Source organism: Capricornis sumatraensis, chromosome 10 (assembly GCF_032405125.1).
Source record: "Capricornis sumatraensis isolate serow.1 chromosome 10, serow.2, whole genome shotgun sequence".
Classification (NCBI taxonomy): domain Eukaryota; kingdom Metazoa; phylum Chordata; class Mammalia; order Artiodactyla; family Bovidae; genus Capricornis; species Capricornis sumatraensis.
Window position 1 is genome coordinate 4,061,797 of NC_091078.1, and position 20,479 is coordinate 4,082,275.

The 20,479-nt window shown below is 40.5% G+C and overlaps 1 protein-coding gene across 1 annotated transcript in view; it reads left to right on the plus strand.

Moving 5' to 3' along the window:
• Window positions 1–299: 299 nt before the first annotated feature.
• GLUD1 (glutamate dehydrogenase 1) overlaps window positions 300–20,479 on the plus strand; it is a 38,792-nt gene continuing 18,612 nt past the window's right edge. Inside the window, exons 1-5 of the mRNA XM_068983183.1 lie at window positions 300–753; window positions 14,387–14,467; window positions 15,019–15,074; window positions 15,957–16,020; window positions 19,879–19,973. Of these exons, the coding sequence (XP_068839284.1) occupies window positions 300–753; window positions 14,387–14,467; window positions 15,019–15,074; window positions 15,957–16,020; window positions 19,879–19,973 (750 nt within the window). The remainder of the gene's footprint in view (window positions 754–14,386; window positions 14,468–15,018; window positions 15,075–15,956; window positions 16,021–19,878; window positions 19,974–20,479) is intronic.

Genomic DNA, 20,479 nt, shown 5'->3' on the forward strand with positions numbered 1-20,479 from the left:
CCCCGAGCGTCCCCGCCGGCTCACGCCGCCGCCGGGGAGGCCGGGCGAGGCCGCGGCGGAGGCGGAGGCCCGGCTCCCTGGGCGGTGCGCGCCCCCCGCCCTGCCATTCACAGGCGACGTTGGCCCGTGGCACCCAGAGTCCGTCCTCCCCGTTAGGCGGCTAGCGCCGGAGGGGAGGGGATAGCCAGGAAGGCAGGAAGCTGTGGCTTAAAAGGGCAGCCCGCGCCGGGCCCTTCCTCCCTCCGTCCGTCTCCGGGCCTGTGAGCGCGCCTCTCCTCCGTGGCCTCCGTCCCGCCGCCATGTACCGGTGCCTGGGTGAAGCGCTGCTGCTGTCCCGCGTCGGGCCCGCCGCCCTGGGCTCCGTGGCTGCCGACTCGGCCGTGCTGCTGGGCCGGGCCCGCGGGCAGGCTGCCGCAGCCGTCGCCGCCCCGCAGCCAGGGCCCGTGCCACCCGCTCGGCGACACTACAGCGAGGCGGCGGCCGACCGCGAGGACGACCCCAACTTCTTCAAGATGGTGGAGGGCTTCTTTGACCGCGGTGCCAGCATCGTGGAGGACAAGCTGGTGGAGGACCTCAAGACCCGGGAGACCGAGGAGCAGAAGCGGAACCGGGTGCGTGGCATCCTGCGGATCATCAAGCCCTGCAACCATGTGCTGAGCCTGTCCTTCCCCATCCGGCGCGACGACGGCTCCTGGGAAGTCATCGAGGGCTACCGGGCCCAGCACAGCCAGCACCGCACGCCCTGCAAGGGAGGTGAGCCCCTTGTGTCCTGCCCCGCCCCGCCTGGCCTGCAGCCTCGGGGGTTCACCGCTCAGCCCAGCCCGGGCTGGTACCGCCGCCCTCCCACGCTGTCCCCGTTCCCCCAAGTCCCGGCCTCAGCCGTGTCAGGCTCCGATGGATAGTGAATTTTCTGCTCCATCACCACCCCGTAGTTGGTCCTCCCCCCGCGAGCTTGATGCTGTATGCAGAAGACACTACATTGCTCTTTTGATCCTAGGCACTGTGACAAGCAGTGTGGGTCTTGACCAAGAGCACTTGTAGAAAAGAAAATGACAGCCCCATCTGTCTGCCTCTGCAAGATTTTGTGATCTTCTATGACTCAAGCGAATGCAAAGCATGAAATAATTGTTCTCGGATTTTTTCACTCTTCCACAGTAGTGACAGATGATACAGGAACACAACAAAATGAATCGAAATCTACAGTCTTACTAACTAAATGAATTTATTAATTATAGTCGAGCTTTTAAATTATTTTCCTGCTGTGGCAGCTTTGCGCACACACACAAAATGGTAATACATGAACAGTGTAACATCAGACTAACACCGAGGGTAGATCTGAAGGGTGTAGACTGCAAGACCGCCTGCCAGCCAATGGAATGAAGTAGCTGTGGGGGTGTGTACTGGTCCAGGCTAGCACCACGTTTGAGTTTGAGGGGGAAAAGTACTTGAAGAAAGGGGTTGAATCGGCTAGAATTTGATAGTCACCGGGTTTGTAGTAGTTTTTGAGTGTCTGTAGATTTGGCTTCTGCAGTCAGATTGCTTTTTTTGAGCAAAAAAGAAAAAAGGCTCCCCTCTCTTTTTTACTCCTTAAAATCGCACAGTGCATTTTTAATCGTGCTTAACAGTGGCAAAACCACTTTTTTCTACTAAAAAAATGTGTAGAATAAAGAACTCGGGGAGGTAGAATCCAGCTGGGGATTGCCTAATAAGCACAGAGGATGTTGGGCTGGACCCTTTGTCTCAGTAAATCAGGTCCAGTGTTCTGTTAATACTGCCTGACTTCTAAGGATGATTTTTAGAAATCTCTCTAGGAGGAAAGTTTGCGCTCTGCTGGCATTCTTAGCCCAGGAACAAAGGTTGCTTCAGACTGCTTAATGATTTACTTTTACTTCTTGCTAAATTTGCATTGACCCCACCCACTTCTAGGACTTAACCTTTAGAGCTTAATTATCCTCTAGCTCTCAATTTCCTCTTTTAAAACCAACTTTTGAACTTCTTTGATCTCTGATTTCCCATTGCAGCCCCAATGCTATATAAAACACACTCTGTCCATCTACATCGCCTGCCTTCTTTCTGTCCACTCCCTTCTTCTCAAAACCAGCAATTCACATTCCGGCTCCCTAGAGAAGCAAAGATGTTAGAAGAGGCCAAGTTAGCAAATATTAAACTGTAGTTGCTTCTGAAGAGTGGACATCACGTTTATGTGCCTTGTTGACGTTATTTTGCAGTTGCTTAAGAGATACGCAGCTAAGCCAGTATATTTGTTTTCCTGCAGGATCTGAGTCCATTTCTTTGAAGTTCTTTATATTCTGTTTCTTTATGCCATGTCCTCTCCTATGATGAGTCACAGCTCCACAAACTCACGAAAGCAACTGAAGTTTGCCCTAGTTTGTTAGTCCTCTTCATTTTGCCATAGTTTTTAATACCAAAACATGAATAAATTGCATCAGCTATAGAAAGCACTGTTATTGTAGCGCTTGCTTCTACTAGGTTCTAGTAACTGGAATGTTAAGATACAATTCTCTGTTCTTTTTATCCTGTTTACAAGAAGGTTTGCTACTGAAAGCACTGCTAAATCCCAGCATATAAACAGAAACTGGATTGCACCTAATAAGTAGTAGCAACCATTGCAAGATAATACAAAAGAAAATCAGCGTGTATAAACTGATGAGTATATTATCTTAAGGAATACAGAGGGAGCGGGATTGGGAAGGATTATGTAGCTATGAAGGCTCTTCAGCATATTTTAGATTGCTTAAGATAATGAACAGGATACTAAATAGATGATCTGCAAAACAGATGTACTATAGACATCCATACTTTGCTTTCATGACACTCTGGAATCTTCCTACCCATTTATCATCCCCATCTTATTGCAGAGAATGTATATTCCAAGAAGGACTTATTTTCACTGGGTTTTTCTTTTTCACTTCTAATTAAATACTACAAGGAAGTTATTAACTATTTTTAGAAATACAACATGTATTAGGTGATTGAGACTTTTTAAATGCTTTGGATTAGCCATGTGAATTTACCCTCCTAAGCACGCTTCTCTCCCCATCTTCACTCAACCGCCTTCTCAACCAGCTTGTTTGAGTTGGGGAGGACCCTTGTCTGCTCTTCATCGTCATTCTCTCCAATCCTCAGCTTTCTAATCTTTCTTCAAGAGCAACCTTACACCTGAGTTTTCCAACATAAAATTCTTAAGGTTGAAACAAAACAACAATCTAATTTATAATCTCTGTAAGGGAAACAAGTAGTTTTAAGAACTGAGGGTGGCTAATGTGTACCAAGTAAATATTTAATAATACAAATGTTTTTATGCTTCTCTTTTCCCACATACCATATTTAAAGGAAGCCAGTAGGTTTGCATCTGTTAAGGATTTGCAAAAGAGTGTGCTTCATGCTCTGACAGAAAGTTTCAAGAGAGGCCTGAGATATTTTCAGCGAAGATTAATCTTGTGTAATTTGCTTTGAGAAGACTCTTTCAAACGTGCTGAAAACATTCATTATCAGTGATTATTCCTATTAACTTTCTCAGAATAAACCCTCTGTGTTGTATTGGCTATGGTTCTACCTGAGATTAATGTACCTTTTTAGGAGAAAAATCATTTAACTCATTGGAGAGAAGCAGAGAGATTGATGAGAGCAGTTCATGGATGCAAGAGTCAATTTGCTTTCTCTCCTCTCCAGTCCTCCCATCCCCCACTCCTTTTAGTCCTCAGGCTAAAAATGTTGAGTCCAAATTCCTGTGACTGACTTTTCCTCTCAGAACTTTCTAAAATTATCATTTAAATAAAGCTGATGTAATTCTGATACATTGTCTTATTCAGCTGCAAATGTCGGCACCCAAAAAAAGTGTATATTAACCCATTGGCTGACTTTTTAAGAACCAAAATGCAAAAAAGAAACAGTAGGAGGTAGATGGTCTTTGTTGTTGTCTTCGGGCAGCTGAATGTAGGGGGTGGGGCAGGGAAGCCCTATAAGGGTTGGAGTTAATACAGTATTGAAGCCCCCTTCAGCCTTTGGGATCTGATTTTGTGGTAAATAGTAGTACTTTGGGGAAAACTGTAGAAAGTACTGATACTGTTTCAAAATGAGACTTCCTCTGCTTACACTGAAAAAAAAAAAGTTTCAGATTTATTTCTCTTAGGCTGAATTGACAACGGTCAAAACATAGGTAAGTTTGAATAAATTCACACTGGGTAGTATGTTTAGAGTGAGTCTGTGTCTATATATTTAACTCAGTCTGAAAGGTCATTTAGAGCACAGGTAGCTTATATGTCTTCTGCCCTCTAGCCCTTAGCCCTGTGGTAGTAGCCCTGTTGTTCTTTTTAATATTGTTTAGTTAAATATGAATTGGTGTTGCTGTTATAAGAGTCTTTTTTATTTCATGGAGCCAGATGCTTTCCCCAGAAATACTAGGGAATGAAAAGCCCTGATAATGGAGGAGACCTATACAAGAGACCTGACTGTCCTTCCGTCTTCCTGTCGCTTGGTGTGAATTCCTCTGGCTAGTTTGCTTTGGCAGTAAAAACCCTATATGCAGAAAGACAAACACTTACTACTTACTCATTATGCAAAGGACACGTTGCAGGAATTGGGGCATCAAAAATTTGAGGACAAACATCAATAGTATGTATCAAACTCCAGTAAAACTGACATGTAAATTGCTAAGTGTAGAGAATTACTTAGACTTTATAATTTATATAGTGGGAGGAAATTGGCTTTAGCGCTGTTGGTGATAATTTAGATTGCTTAATAAAATTGTTTCTTTTCCAGTTATGTTAAAGATAACTGAGGAATAAAGCCTAAAATATCAACTTCTGGATGTTGAAAATTCCTAGGCTATATAGTCTCTGACATGAGACTTTTTTTTTCCTGATTATTTTGCATAATAATTAGATTGTTATAAATAATGAAGGGAAAAACCTTTAAATAGCACTTTAATGAAGCATGTTGATTCATAAATGGGCCCATAACTGCTCCACCCTACAAATCCCTGTTAAAATACAAATGTTCTAATAATTTGTGAACATTTGTGAATAATTGTGAATAATTTTTGTGAATATTTGTGAAAGTTATAAAATGAAGCAGCTCTATTCCCAGTCCTTTCCTACAAGATAACCGTGAACAGTCTTCAGACCACAACTGTTATCTAAAACTGACCTAGCTATCCAGATGAATCAATGTTTTTGCCTTTCCAGAGGCAGAAATTAATGCAGATTGCACTACACACTAACAAAACTGAAGTGTTAATACTATTAATAAAGGCAGGAAAGGTTTTCTGAAGGGCAAGAAGACAGTCTGGGAGAGGGCTGCTCAGAATATTTCTGATTACCTTTCAAAAGGCAACTGTACCCGGGAGAGTCTGCTTTCACAAAGGTCAGCTGGCAAAACAAGGGGCTAGACTTTGTTGAGTCTTACACCATTCATTTCACTAAGAGCGTTTCATACATCACTGCTTTGATTTCTCAAAACCATGAATGCACTGTTGACCCAGATTTCCTGATGCAGATACCAAGGTGAAAGAATGTCTTCTTTGGGGGGAGTTCACGGCAGTAAGTAGTAGGCTTCAGTTCAGGTTCTAGCCATATGATTCCGGCACCCACCTTCTGAGTCTTTACTGTCTGGGTTTATTCATGTAAAAAGTTAAAAATTGAATCATGTAAGAGTTAATCAAAATTTGTTACTAGTCAGTGCAATAATTTTTAAAATAGCTTTCTTCTGGGTGTCTCTTCTATAAACTAAGCAAACTTGATCGTGAATCACTATTACTTCTCTTGACTGTTCCTGGTGAAAGTCTCTCAGACCCTCTACTTTTGCTGAATTGCTTCTTGCCTAGTTGAAAATGTGAAAGATGACACAAATGAAAATTATAAAGGCTGATTTTCCTTTCCTAAAAAGCGTTAGCTGTTCAGTCGTGTCCGACTCTGCAGCCCCATGGACAGTAGTCCACCAGGCTCCTCTGTGCATGGAATTCTCCAGGCAAGAATTCTGGAGTGGTTAGCCATTCCCTTCTCCAAGGGATCTTCCCAACCCAGGGATGGAACCCTGGTCTCCTGCATTGCAGGCGGATTCTAGTGACACAGTTGAAAACACTCTGAATAATATGTTGCTGCAGTAGGAGTTCAAGGAAGATGCCAGAGAAAAACTGTCTAGAGGTAGGTAAAGCTGGATAGGACTTAGATTGGGAAAAGGTCATTTCAGATACAGAGATGTCAAAGAGGAGGTGACCAGAGGTCTAGCAGGAGGCAGGACTGTGTGTGTTGGGGCCGTGAGGACAGACTGTGTTTGTCAATAGTGAAAAGTAGGGTTTTATAGCATAAATATTCATTTGATTACTAATACAGAAATTTTAAAACCCGTGTAATTTCCTGAGTGATAGGGGTTCTGAGCGTGCCCATTGTTTCAATATTTGGCCTTCGACTCTAGTTGCTAACACAGAGCCCCTGAAATCCTTGTAATTTCCAGAGTTATGGGGGATGGCAGGAGCATCCTATACAGAGTTCCTAAAGCCCTTAGAATTTCCTGGGTGAATAAGAGCACCTTTTGTTCTGATGAACCAATTATTGGCTCCTTGATAGCTTCAGGATTCCCCTGCAGGTAGGGTGCATGGAATGGAGAGTCAAAGATAACTCGGTTTTCTCCTCTGAGACACTGATAGAAAAACTGGTATTAGGGAAAGAAGTGTTACAAGGAAAGAGGATTGGACTTTGAAAATAAAGGAAATCTGGTGTAAAATGGTCCTTAGGAAAAAAACACAGGCATGTATTTTTCTCAGCTTTATCCTTGCAAAGTATAGTCTCTGTGGCACCTGTCCCTACCTTGCCTCCAATATCCCCATAATTCTCTTCCTCTCTTAAGATCCCTCTCAGAGATCTCCTAGACTTGTAAATAATAGATATGAAACTAGATATCTGAAAATGTGAGCCTTTACCTCTTTGAACCTTTTTATAACAAACTGTCTTTTACTAAATGTTACCTACTGTATCTTCACAAGTCTTACTAGCATCATTCCCAAGACCTATTTGGTATGAAGGTGTGACTAAGTTTAGTATTATCATCAGAGTAAGGAATCAGTAAAACAAAAATTAACAGAATCTTCCCTCCCCCCCTTAATGCAGATTCTTTCCTCCATCCGTTGGGCAGTAAGTTAAATACTTAAGCATAAAACAGAGCTATGTGTTCTATAGATATGCATGTACATAAATGCAGGGAAATGACTTGGGAGGATACATATACATCTAAGTTGCTAAGAATATTCACCCCTGAAGAATGAGGTCATAAGTGGTAATCAGGAGACATCTGCTTTTCCGTATTTGAATTTTGATGAAGACAGGCATATATGTTATATAATTTTGAAATTTCAATGGAAAGAAATACATTTTCCATTCCATTTTTTCAGCATCTGTTAGACATTCACTTCCAGAAGGCTTAGATTTATCTCTCCAAAGTGCTTAAAATAAAAATTTTGATAATAGGTTAAAACTGTGAAGTGTTCGCTGCCTTCTTACATGGATAATTTCAAAAGCAGTCCTTAGCTCCTGAACTAAATACTCCTTCCTGAGGCTGAAGGAATTTTTGTGACACTTTGGGTATTTTGTATGGCCATTACTTGCTGGTGGGTAGCTACTGGTTTCTCACTGGTTCTTTGCCTTCTCTCCTCATTTTAAATTAAGTTATGTTCTTTCATTGCGAATTAGGGGATTATATTATTCAGAAAATAGATTCTAATGAGTAAATGGCAAGTGTGGTAGTGCGTGAACATTAGTAAGAGTTGTAAGTCCTCTTTGCCTTTATAGGTTTCTATTTTTGTGATAGAACTCTTGGTTATTGAGTATAGTTTCTGAAAAGACAAAATACAGATGGGAATCGAATTTCTAATCCATAAATCAAACCCTATTAAAAGATCCAGGTTCAAGTGACATTTAAAACCATTTGAATTTACATGAATGTATTATTTAGTTAATGATTCATCATAAAAAAAACAAAGCTTCCTCAGTCGCTAAGAGCTTTTTGTATGTTTTGATTCTGAGTCAGCTAGGAAAAGGAAGAAAAATTCAAGCTACTCGGCAGTGGTTTTCGCTGCATCTTTTTTAGCGTAATCAGCTGGTGTGTTTTCTTTATCACCATAGCAACGTAGCCAGTTTTTGCTTTCGATTTTTTTCCTTCTAGAAAAACTTACTGTACACCAATCTTAGGCCTTGAAGGTAGTAAGGAAAATCTTTGAGAATTAAGTTAAAAGGCTGAGAAACATTTTGTGCTGTGTATGGTTTGCAGATGTCTGCATTTCACTGATGTTCTTTTCAAACATCTGGATACTAGTTAGCTCAAAATAAGTATATATTAGGTTAACTTCTCTGGAGAATCAAAGGAGTGATTACAAAGTTCTATTACCAACCCTTCCTCCAATGTTACTAAGTTTGATAAATAATAAACATTGTCCTGGGTGGTGTTTCTTTAGTCTACTCTGGTGAATTGAAAGCACAGATTACTGTGAGCCATAGTCCTTGACTTCAGACCCCCTTTCTTTCTCTTTTTTTAATTTTCGTTTTATATTGCAGTATAGTTGATTTGCAATGTTAGTTTCAGGTGTACAGCATAGTGATTGAGTTATACATATGTTTACTTCTATTTTCAGATTCTTTCCCACAGAAGTTATTGCAGAGTACTGAGTAGGATTCCTGTACAGTAGACCTACCTATACAGTAGGTCCTTGTCCGTCTGTTTTATATAGTGTGCATATGTTAATCCCAACCTTCTAATTTATTCCTTTCCCCACACCCCATTTCTTATGACGTTAGACCTGTGGTCCACACCTCCGTAATCACCCAGTTCCCTTTCTCGTGCACCCAGCGGTGGAGTTAGGCTTTCCATTGGAAGCATCTACCTCCATTATTACATCTGTTGTTCAAAGACCCAATTGCTCTCTTCGCAAACACTAGTGGTGCTAATGTCAGCGTAGGCTCTGAGACTTCAGGATACCCAAAAACTAACGAACTTTCCTCCATTTCTCTAATAAGATTTGTTCCTTTTAGTTTCTGTCCCTGTACCCCATCCACTCTGTTGGTCTTGCTTACCTTTAGCCTTCTCTGCCACAGAAAAGAGGGAAAGAAAGCCTTGGTTCTATAAAAAAAAATGAGAATATTCATACTGAAAATAAGGTCCTTCTTGCTTCATTTTGGTTTAAAATGTTTTAAGTTTTTCTGATTTTCTTTTATGCATGTGGGTATTTGGCTTTATGCGTAACTTTGTCTTAATATAGTATCTCCCAATCCACTGAACTTACAAATTTAGTGGAAATATTCTTCTTTGCAGTCATATTCTTAAACATCAGTTAGAATATGATGAAGAATTTGTCAGGTGGCAGTATATTTTTACTAATTTTCTTTGATTTGGAATCCCAAAGGAAGAAGAGTAACCAACTATCCCTTGGGTGTAGGTAATTTCCTGTATTACTGGAGTTTGTTAACCTGTTATCTCAAGTGTTTAGTGCGGAGTACTTGTTGAGGTTGTTTTTTTCCCCCTCAGATTAATAGTGTGAGTCACTCTGTACTAGTATATCTGCTGATTTCCAGAATTAAAAACATTCATGTATTACTAATTAGAAAGTTAAAATAAAAGCATGTGTCTTCTTTAGCCCAGGCACCCCTACACTGGTTTCTAGGTTCCTCTCTGTGTCTACCCTTATCTGTTCCAAGGCTTATTCCCCTGACTCCACTACTTTCCTTGTAGTCATCCCTTGCCTCAATTCACTGGAAGTCGTCATTGGTTCCTAGCCTGCAGAAAATGCGTGTGGAATGAGAGGGAATTTATGTAACTACTGTTCTTCAGTGTCTTGGAGCTGAACTCTGTAAATGGGTGTGGCTAGGAAAGAAAATTTCACTTTACAAACAGGAATTCCTGGGTGCCATCCAGTGGAAACATGTTTTTTCTTACATGCACAGTTTCTGACTCATCATTCCACGACTTCTGCAATAAAATAGACGTTTTGTTTACACCATGTAGAAAGAAGGATCTGGTTTCCAATGAGCATGTAAGTCTAGAACTTAAATTTCTGTATGATTTCTGAATGTTAATATTTCAAGCTGTTTTTCGTTGAAGGCACTAGTTATAAGCACTAGGAAGGGAAAGTATAACTTTTTCCCCACTTAAGAAAGGAAGGGGGGCTTCCCTGGTGGTCCAGCAATTAAGACTTCCCCTTCTAATGCAGGGGGTGCTGGTTTGATCCCTGATTGGGAAGCTAAGATCTCACATGCCTCCTGGTGAAAACACTAAAACACACAACAGAAACAATATTATAACAAATTCAATAAAAAAAAGTTCACATTTTAAAAAAATCTTTTAGAAAAAAGAAGTTCATATAATTTAGTGACTACTTGCACAGACTCATATATTTAACTTACATGCAGAGTACATCATGAGAAACGCTGGGCTGGAAGAAGCATAAGCTGGAATCAAGATTGCCGGAAGAAATATCAATAACCTCAGATATGCAGATGACACCACCCTTATGGCAGAAAGGGAAGAGGAACTAAAAAGCCTGTTGATGAAAGTGAAAGAGGAGAGTGAAAAAGTTGGCTTAAAGCTCAACATTCAGAAAACTAAGATCATGGCATCTGGTCCCATCACTTCATGGGAAATAGATGGGGAAACACTGTCAGACTTTATTTTTTGGGCGGCTCCAAAATCACCACAGATGGTGACTGCAGCCATGAAGTTAAAAGACGCTTACTCCTTGGAAGAAAAGTTATGACCAGCCTAGATAGCATATTCAAAAGCAGAGATATTACTTTGCCAACAAAGGTCCATCTAGTCAGGCTATGATTTTTCCAGTGGTCATGTATGGATGTGAGAGTTTGACTGTGAAGAAAGCTGAGCACCGAAGAATTGATGCTTTTGAACTGTGGTGTTGGAGAAGACTCTTGAGAGTCCCTTGGACTGCAAGGAGATCCAACCAGTCCATCCTAAAGGAGATCAGCCCTGGGTGTTCATTGGAAGGACTGATGCTGAGGCTGAAACTCCAGGACTTTGGCCACCTCTTGTGAAGAGATGACTCATTGGAAAAGACCCTGATGCTGGGAGGGACTGGGGGCAGGAGGAGAAGGGGACGACAGAGGATGAGATGGCTGGATGGCATTACCGACTCAATGGACCTGAGTTTGGGTGAACTCCAGGAGTTAGTGATGGACAGGGAGGCCTGGCGTGCTGCGATACATGGAGTCGCAAAGAGTCAGACACAACTGAGCGACTGAACTGAACTGCACAGACTCTAAAAGCACACTGATAAAAGGGCTTTATATATAATGAGAAAAATGCTGGTTCTTAATAGTGCACTACTTTACCACCCATAATGAATTTATCTTGAGAAGTTCAAGTCAAAATTCACTGAACTGCTTAAAATGCTATCCATTTAGACTTTTGAAATGTACATTTCTTTGCTATTTGCCACTACTTTGTAGTACTTATTATGGAAGTGAAACTAGTTGAGAGTGAAGTGTTGACCACATGCAGACACCGCGCCAGCTGCCTCATACACATTATCCCAAGCAATTCTGGCGTGAAGCCTAAGAGCATTGCTTATACCTCATTGCTCAACCAGGTGAGCAGGTGTAGACATCCATTGCAGTTGCTGTTTGGGTGGGGATTCACTTGTTAGAAAATGATGGGCACTGCACCCAACCCAGATTCCTGGCCTAGCTTAGTTTCCACTAAATGATATGCCTGCTGCTTAGTCATTTCAGTGACGTCCAACTCTGTGCAGCCTGCCAGGCTCCTCTGTCTATGCGATTCTCTAGGCAAGAGTCCTAGAGTGGGTTGTCATACCCTCCTCCAGGGTATCTTCCCAAGCCAGGGATCAAACCCATGTCTCCTGCATTGCACACAGACTACTGCTGAGCCACCAGGGAAACCCCATTAACATGCCTAAGTAATGCCTATTCATTCGGTTCAGTCGCTCAGTCATGTCCAACTCTTTGCGACCCCATGAATCGCAGCACGCCAGGCCTCCCTGTCCATCACCAACTCCCAGAGTTCACCCAAACTCATGTCCATCGAGTCGGTGATGCCATCCAGCCATCTCCTCCTGCCCCCAATCCCTCCCAGCATCAGAGTCTTTTCCAATGAGTCAACTCTTCGCATGAGGTGGCCAAGGTATTGGAGTTTCAGCTTCAGCATCAGTCCTTCCTATTCATTAATTTGTATAAACACATTTTAGTATTTAAGCAATTTTTTAGCTTAACCAAGGAGATAAAAGATCTAAGATGTTTGTGAAGGAAATTGAAGATAAAAAGAAGTGGAAAATATCCTATGTTCATAGATTGGAAGAATTCATATTAAAATGTCCATAATACCCAAAGTAATCAATGTGTTTAATGCAACCCCTATCAAAATCTCATAACAGTTTTTCAAAGAACTAGAAAAAAATAATCCTAAAATTTGTATGGAACCACAGAAGATCTTGTATAGCCAAAACAGTCTGGAGAAAAAAGAATAAAGCTGGTGGTATCATGCTCCCTGACTTCAGACTATACTACAAAGTTACAGCAATCAAAACAGTGTATTTCTGACACACAAAAGACACATAGATCAATGGGACAGAATAGAGAGCCCATAAATAAGCCCACACACTTACAGTCAATTCAGTTAAGTTCAGTTCAGTCACTCAGTCGTGTCCAACTCTTTATGACCCCATGAATTGCAGCACCCCAGGCCTCCCTATCCATCACCAACTCCCAGAGTTCACTCAAACTCACGTCCATCGAATCGGTGATGCCATCCAGCCCATCTCCTCCTGCCCTCAATCCCTCCCAGCATCAGAGTCTTTTCCAATGAGTCAGCTCTTCGCATGAGGTGTCCAAAGTGCTGGAGCTTCAGCTTTAGCATCATTCCTTCCAAAGAAATCCCAGGGCTGATCTCCTTCAGAATGGACTGGTTGGATCTTGCAGTCCAAGGGACCCTCAAAAGTCTTCAATTAATCTACCTAAAAGGAGGCAAGACTATACAATTGTGAAAAGATACAAAAATAAACTCAAAACTTAAAGACCTAAAGGTAAGATCGGAAACCATAAGACTTTTAGAGAAAAACAAAGGCAGAACACTCTGACATAAATCATAGCAATATTTTTTTGGGGTCTGTCTCCTAAGGCAAAGGAGACCAGCAACAAAGTGAAAAGACATTATCTACTGTCTGGGAGAAAACATTTGGGTTAAACATCTAAAGTGTATAAACAGCTCCTACAACTCCATACTAAAAAGACAATCTAATTTAAAAATAGAAGACCACAAATAGCAAATGTTGGTGAGGAACCAGAGGAAAGGGAACACGGTAGAGCTGGTGGGAGTGTTAATTGGTGCAGCCAATCTTTGGAAAACTGGAGGTTCCTCAAGAAAAATAAAGACAGAACTATCATATGATTTAGCTGTTCCACTTCTGGGAATGTATATGAAAAAAATGAAAATAACTAATTTCAAAAAGATACACGCACCTCAGTGTTTAGAGCAGCATTATTTGTAATAGCCAAAATATGGAAGCACTCGAAGTGTCCAACCGATGAGCAGATAAAGATGTGGTGTGCATGTATTTTCTATATTCTATCCATTTGAATATCTATATGTTGCTATTCAGTTGCTAAGTCATGTCTGACTCTTTGTGACCCCATGGACTGCAGCACATCAGGCTCCTCTGTCCTCCACTATCTCCCAGAATTAGCTCAAATTTATGTCCATTGAGTCAGTGATGCCATCAAACCATCTTATCCTCTGTCGCCCCCTTCTCCTCCTGCCCTCAGTCTTTCCCAGCATCAGGATCTTTTCCAATGGGTCAGCTTTCTGTATTGTTGGCCAAAATATTGGAGCTTCAGCATCAATCCTTGCAATGAATTTTCAGGGTTGATTTCCTTTAGGATTGATTGATTTGATCTCCTTGCTATCCAAGGGGCTTAAGTCATCTCCAGCACCACAATTCTAAAGCATCAGTTCTTTGGTGCCCAGCCTTTTCTATGGTCCAACTCTCATATCCATACATGACTGCTGGAAAAACCATAGCTTTGACTATACAGACCTTTGTGGGCAAATCTTTTTCTCTAAAATATCAGAATACTTGAATCAAATCCAGTGCTTATTCTGTTGGGGCATACAGGATCTTAGTTCTCTGACTAGGGATCAAACCTGTACCTCTTGCATTGGAAGGCAAAGTCTTAACCACTGGGACACCAGGGAACTCCATCCGTTACTGACTCTTTAGTTACAAGCTACTTTGATTTTTCTTTAAAAAGTGTGGACATTTTTAAGTTCTTGTATTTTTTTTTAACATGCTGGAAGGATGTTCTAAATACATCCCCTCTTTCTCACCCCATCTTTTTTTTTAAAAAAAAACAACCAGGTATCCGTTACAGCACCGATGTGAGTGTAGACGAAGTTAAAGCTCTGGCTTCTTTGATGACGTATAAGTGTGCAGTGGTTGGTAAGTGATCTCCTTTGTTGCTGCCTAATAAGAACTCTGGGAAAATATGTTTGCATACAAGGTTACTTTTAAGATGTTAGAGAAATATACCTTAGGAGAAGTGTTTGGTGTTTGTTTTGCTTTTTTTTTTTTAGGTTGTGAAAGACTTACATCATTTTTTTCTATAAGTCTTGGTTTACCTTTTTCTAAATGGGAAACTTTTTATAGGAATTAACTGAATTTTCCTAAAGTGTAGATATTTGTTTAAATCCCTTTCTATACTCTGAATAAGACCAAACATAGTCTTATTCATACTATACTTTTCATAATACAAGAAAAATACTTTGTTACATTTTAGAAGTAAGGCACTCTGATTAGATATGCACTGTAATTTGCATCCTCTTAGAATTTATATCACATCATTTGAGGAGAGATCATTGCGGGCTTATTTACTGAACTTTCCGAAACTAAAGCTAAAAGCATCATACTGTTATAGTGTTACATAGTGCTTTCTGCCTTTTTAATTCTTTTATCCTTTATATGGAATAACGGCTTTCAAACTTCTCTTTCAGATGTGCCATTTGGGGGTGCCAAAGCTGGTGTTAAGATCAATCCCAAGAACTATACTGTAAGTATCAAAATGACGTTAGTGCACATGGCACGTTCATCAAGGGCTTGAAATCACTGTGCTTCTGTGCATCCCTTACACCAGTGAGATTAGTGGTTCCCTAGCTTTGAAAAGCAATGGACAAACAAGTAGACAACTAGCGCCGTAAATGTTCTGCCAGATAAAGCTCGCCTGCTCACAGCAGTGTCCTGTTTCATTTTCCAACTTGGTTAAAAGGTAGTAAGTATACATTCATATTCTTAGGCATTTGTGTACATGTTTATCATATATGGCTGTAATGTAAATACACTATATATAAATATATCATATACTAATACAGCTATGATCTGAGGTTTTTATGTTGGGATCTCAAGGTTCTAGTGATATGTAATTTGGTAAAAATTTTATTTATCCTATCAATTCCAAGTTAATGTTACTAGTTAGCCTCTGTATTACGTTTAATAGATTATATGAATTAATATCTGCATACAAACAACATACATGTTTTTTAAATTGTGATTAAATGGAAAGAAACCATGAGGATTGCTCACAGGCTCCTATATCAGTGCAAGAGGGACCAGTGTGAGCACTGTGCTCCTCTGTTGCTTGCTATTCAGTCACTAGGTCTTGTCCAGCTCTGCGGCCCCGTGGACTGCGGCATGCTAGACTTCCCCGTCCTTCTTAGGTAACCTAATTTTTGGTCTCAGAAATGTAAATTTTAATTTCCATTTAGGATGGAAATGCCTACTTTAGGAGTTGTTTTTCTGAAGATTATACAAGATAATATGAAAATGTTCTATAAGTAGAAAATAGGATGCTTCTGTTAGTTACTTCCTCTAGTGGTTTTCCTATCAAAAATTATTTTTTCATTGTTGTCTATGTTTTCACCTTTCTCCTTGCCAGGATAACGAATTGGAAAAGATCACAAGGAGGTTCACCATGGAGCTGGCAAAGAAGGGCTTTATTGGTATGTATTGCCATGTAGGTTTCCACAGTGTGGGAACATCTAAAAAGTAGTTGTCATGATTTTAAACTCCTGCTTTTGTCTGTATATGGATACAGACGTGGATGGACTTGTCCTTTTCCTTTGAGAACTTGGGTTCTGTGTGAAACATGGTGAGCACACCAGAGCACGTTCGTGACTCCGCTCTAATAGAAAAGTTCGCGTTCTCAGTATACAGTGTGGACAGCGGCGGAGGTCGCTTGCACCTCTTCTCCTTGTACAGACATAACATTATAAGATTTTTGATCACTGTAATAGCATTGAACCACAGGCACAGTCACAATTGTGACATCCCTAAAGATTTTAGGAACTAAATAATACCTTCATCATAAATAATTTTTAATATGCGAAAAGGAGTTTTGCAATAGTAATCCTGTTCGGAAAGCAGTGAGAAAACATGCTATTTGGAATCGGAGGCTGAAGCAGGCCTTTCCCTTCAGAGAAGTGGGCGCAGGCTGGGAGGTGTGGAGGCTCATTCTCATGACTCACTCTGCCATCACTGGCTGATTCCTGGGGCTCCTACTGTTTGTTACTAGGAGTTTTTGCCGGTCAGACTAAATTTCTGAGGGTACTGATACTCATTTCTTTATGTTTTTGTATCATAGTATTATGTGTATCATACATTATTTTGTGTGAGATGTGAATATTCTTTGATCTATAATTATTCTTTAATCTGTTTAAGTTTCAAGCAAATTAAACCTGTTTATTGTCCCGAAAGATTGATTTGTGGTAAAAAATAAATAAATAAATAAATAAAATGGTTTGATAGAATTTTGCTACCGTAGTTTAACATAGTAAACTCAGAAAACTAAGCAGGGAAGAAAAGCTCCTTTTTCTGTTTTCCTGACCCTCTGTTTTTCTTTCTGAGTATTCTTCTCACCGTTGACAAGTTCCTGTTGACTTAATGTATTCCTATTTTGCAGTTCCCCTTCTAGTAACACGAGAACTTTACTAGGTTTGTCCTGTCTTTCATAATTTAAAAGGCATTTGGCTCCTTGGCACGTCCTCCCTGGCCCTGCTGTGGGCTTTGCTTGCAGTCATTGTACAGGGGACCCACTAATGAGGTGGCAGAGTGGCTACCAATTCTGGTAGCCTTTGTAATTTTTTACATCATAGCTTAGCTTAAACCTCAAACATATTTAATAGTCTTGAGTGGTATCAGACTGTATTCAGTTGTATTTATTGCCCGTATATAGAGTATATACAACTTAATTTTCTCTATATTGATAACCCTGTAATTTCAAAGGTTAAAAAGGGATTCATTAAAACACTGAAAGCTTAAATATTAGCAATTTAACTTTTTTTGTTTATGTATAAAAGCTTTACTAAGCCACTCTGCAACTAAGCTGACATCTGGGCCCAGAAAGCTTTGTAGCCTAAGAGGGAGGCAGTTGGCTTTCTTTTCCTCTCTCTAGCGCACAGAATTAGTCCTGAGCAAACCTTTGGAACTGACATCATTTCAGTTATTTTCTGACTTGCCTTTCCACAGAGTTTCAGATTATGAGTTAGACCTGAGTCTGGCTCCTAGCCCTGTCATATTGAATGAGTTTAAGGTCAGCTTTTCAATTTGTGCAAAAAAAAAAAATGTTGTCGCCTGGGGTTTTGGTAGGGATGCTGTGAATCTGTTGACTTATCTGTAGTGTGTTGCCATCTTAACCATACTGAGTCTTCCCGTCCATGAGTACTGAATGTCTTTCCATTTGTTTAATCATATTTTACAGTTTTCTAGGTACAAGTTTTGTGCTACTTGTTGTTAAGTTTATTCATAAGTATTTTATTTTTTCTGATACTGTTCTAAGAGATACTGGTCTTCAGTATTCTTATGAAGTCTTTCATATGAAGATAATACTGGCCTCATAGAATGAATTGAGAAGTAGTCTCATTTTTCTTTTTCTTTACTTTGTGGAAGGGTGTTAATTCTGTTATGTGCATTTGGATATTGTCTTTTAAACTGTGGAGCTCCCTTTTCATCCCCCTATATCTCTGTGCCCCAAAATTACCTGTTTAGCTTTACCTGTATGCTCCTGCAAAAGCAGTTGCTTTTTTCAGTCAACTTTTTATCTTATTTTACTGTTAGAGGATTGAGTGTTAAAAGGCTAGACTTTCACACCTGTACTTTGTAAGGTATTTGAGAATTTACCTGTAACTCGGGAATTATTTGTAATCTGTGTATCCCTATACATTGACTTTGTATGAAGTAGTAATAATACTTTGTAGTTTTACTTTGGGTGGTGATGGTAACAGTCTCTGAGTCATGTGACTCTTTTGCAACCCCATAGACTGTATGTAGCCTTTCCTGCTCCTCTGTCCGTGGGATTTCTCAGGCAAGAATACTGGAGTGGGTTGCCATTTCCTTCTCCAGGGGATCTTCCCGATCTAGGGATCGAACCATGTTTACTGCATTGCAGGTGAATTCTTTACTACTGAGCCATCTGGGAACCTCTAAAACGATGCAGGAGCAATCGCTCATTTTAAAGGTCTGGTTTTCTTTTTATAAAGGCAATGAGTTTGTATTTTACAGTTGAAGCAATATAGAAAGCTATAAACAAGACTGAACTCTAAATACAGTGAAAAGGTTTACCTTTCTAAACCTCTGCATACATTTATATGGAAATAAGTATAGTTATTACACATGGGTATATATAGAGAAGGACTTCTCTAGTGGTTCACCGGTAAAGAATATGCCTCCCAAACTTGCAGGAGATGCAAGTTTGATCCCTAGGTTGGGAAGATTTCCCAAAGAAGGAAATAGCAGCTTACTCCAGTATTCTAGCCTGGAAAATTCCATGGACAAAGGAATCTGTCAGGCTACAATCTATGGGCTTGCAGAGAGTCTGACACAACTTAGTGACTAAACAATAACAAATGTATAAAGAAAGAAAAATTTATATGAATGGGAACTTGGACTTGCTATACAAAACCTGCTTTTTTCTCCACATGTACGTTTTAATGATGATTCCAAGTCATTTACATGGGTGCACATCATTCTTTGTAACTGCTGAATAGTATTTCTTTGCATGATATACTGTATTTTAGTTAACTGATCCACTAAACAGGTTGTTTTGTATTCTTACTTACCATTTTGATGAGTATATTTCTATATATTCCTGCCTTTACAGATTTAAGTGGGCACCATTTAATACATTTCCATCTGAGATCTCATAGGACAGCAGCATTAAGACTGTCATTGTTACTTGTCACTGCCTGTGGGCTAACTTCTTGTTACCTTCAAACCATGTAATTTGCTGCTCTGAGGAACTGAAAGCCAAGGTCTAAAACTTTCTGTACAGAGTAAGCTTGTAATAATAGGTCAAAGCAGGATTCTGTCACAGGTAAAAGTATTATGGGCTTAACACAGTTGCCTCAGCACTGTGTGTTTTTGCTTTTTCTACTTGGTGAGGAGGGCTTACATCCCCAGGAAGCAGGTATGTCATTGTGCTGTGTCATACACATAAACTTTCTAGCTGCAGCCTCCGTATGCCACTGTAATCTCTAAGTGCAGTTTAAGGAACTGAGGTCAAGAGAGGTTAGACTGGTTTGCCCATGCTTGCACATTCGGAAGTCTGTTGAGTGGTGCATCTCATGTACGGAGCTAATTTCCAAACTCGGAGCGAGTGAACACTACTGGGAGAAGTTATGTAACACTGTGTGTGTCAACTTTGTAATGGAACATTTACTATTTCTATGATTTGAATTAGTAACCTAGATGAAATCTGAAGTTTTCTAGCCATGGTAGCTTTGTTATTATAGAGAACTGCAAGGGTGTGTTTGAGATGCATTTGTCTTAAACATTGGTGCCGTGCCCTTTCTCTGTGTCCCCAGGTCCTGGCATTGACGTGCCCGCCCCAGACATGAGCACAGGCGAGCGGGAGATGTCCTGGATTGCGGACACCTACGCTAGCACCATAGGGCACTATGTGAGTACCCACCGAGGCCCTGAAGGCTCCGTTTGTTATCTGTCAGAAGTGACAGTGCGAATGATGGTGCATATAAGGGGAAAATTCATCGAGTTTGTCTCCTCTCCTTGAATTATGCCTCGTTTTATATATTATTTTACTTCCTGTCCGTCTTACATCATGAGCTTCCCTGGTGGCTCAGTGGTAAAGAATCTGCCTGCCAATGCAGGAGATGCAGGTTCAATCCCTCGGTCAGGAAGATCCCCTAGAGAAGGAAATGGCAGCCCACTCCAGTATTCTTCCCTGGGAAATCCCACTGATAGAGGAGCCTGGCAGGCTGCAGTCTGCAGGGTTGCAAAAGAGTCAGACACAAGTTAGTGACTAAACAACAATCTTACATCATAAATGTAGTGAACTTGGGTTAGGCTTTTTACTCACATGCAATCCTGTTCTCAACACTGGGATGGGACCCTCAAAGATCACCTACCAGGGCAGGATTCCTTACAAGACAGTAGATGGGAAATAAA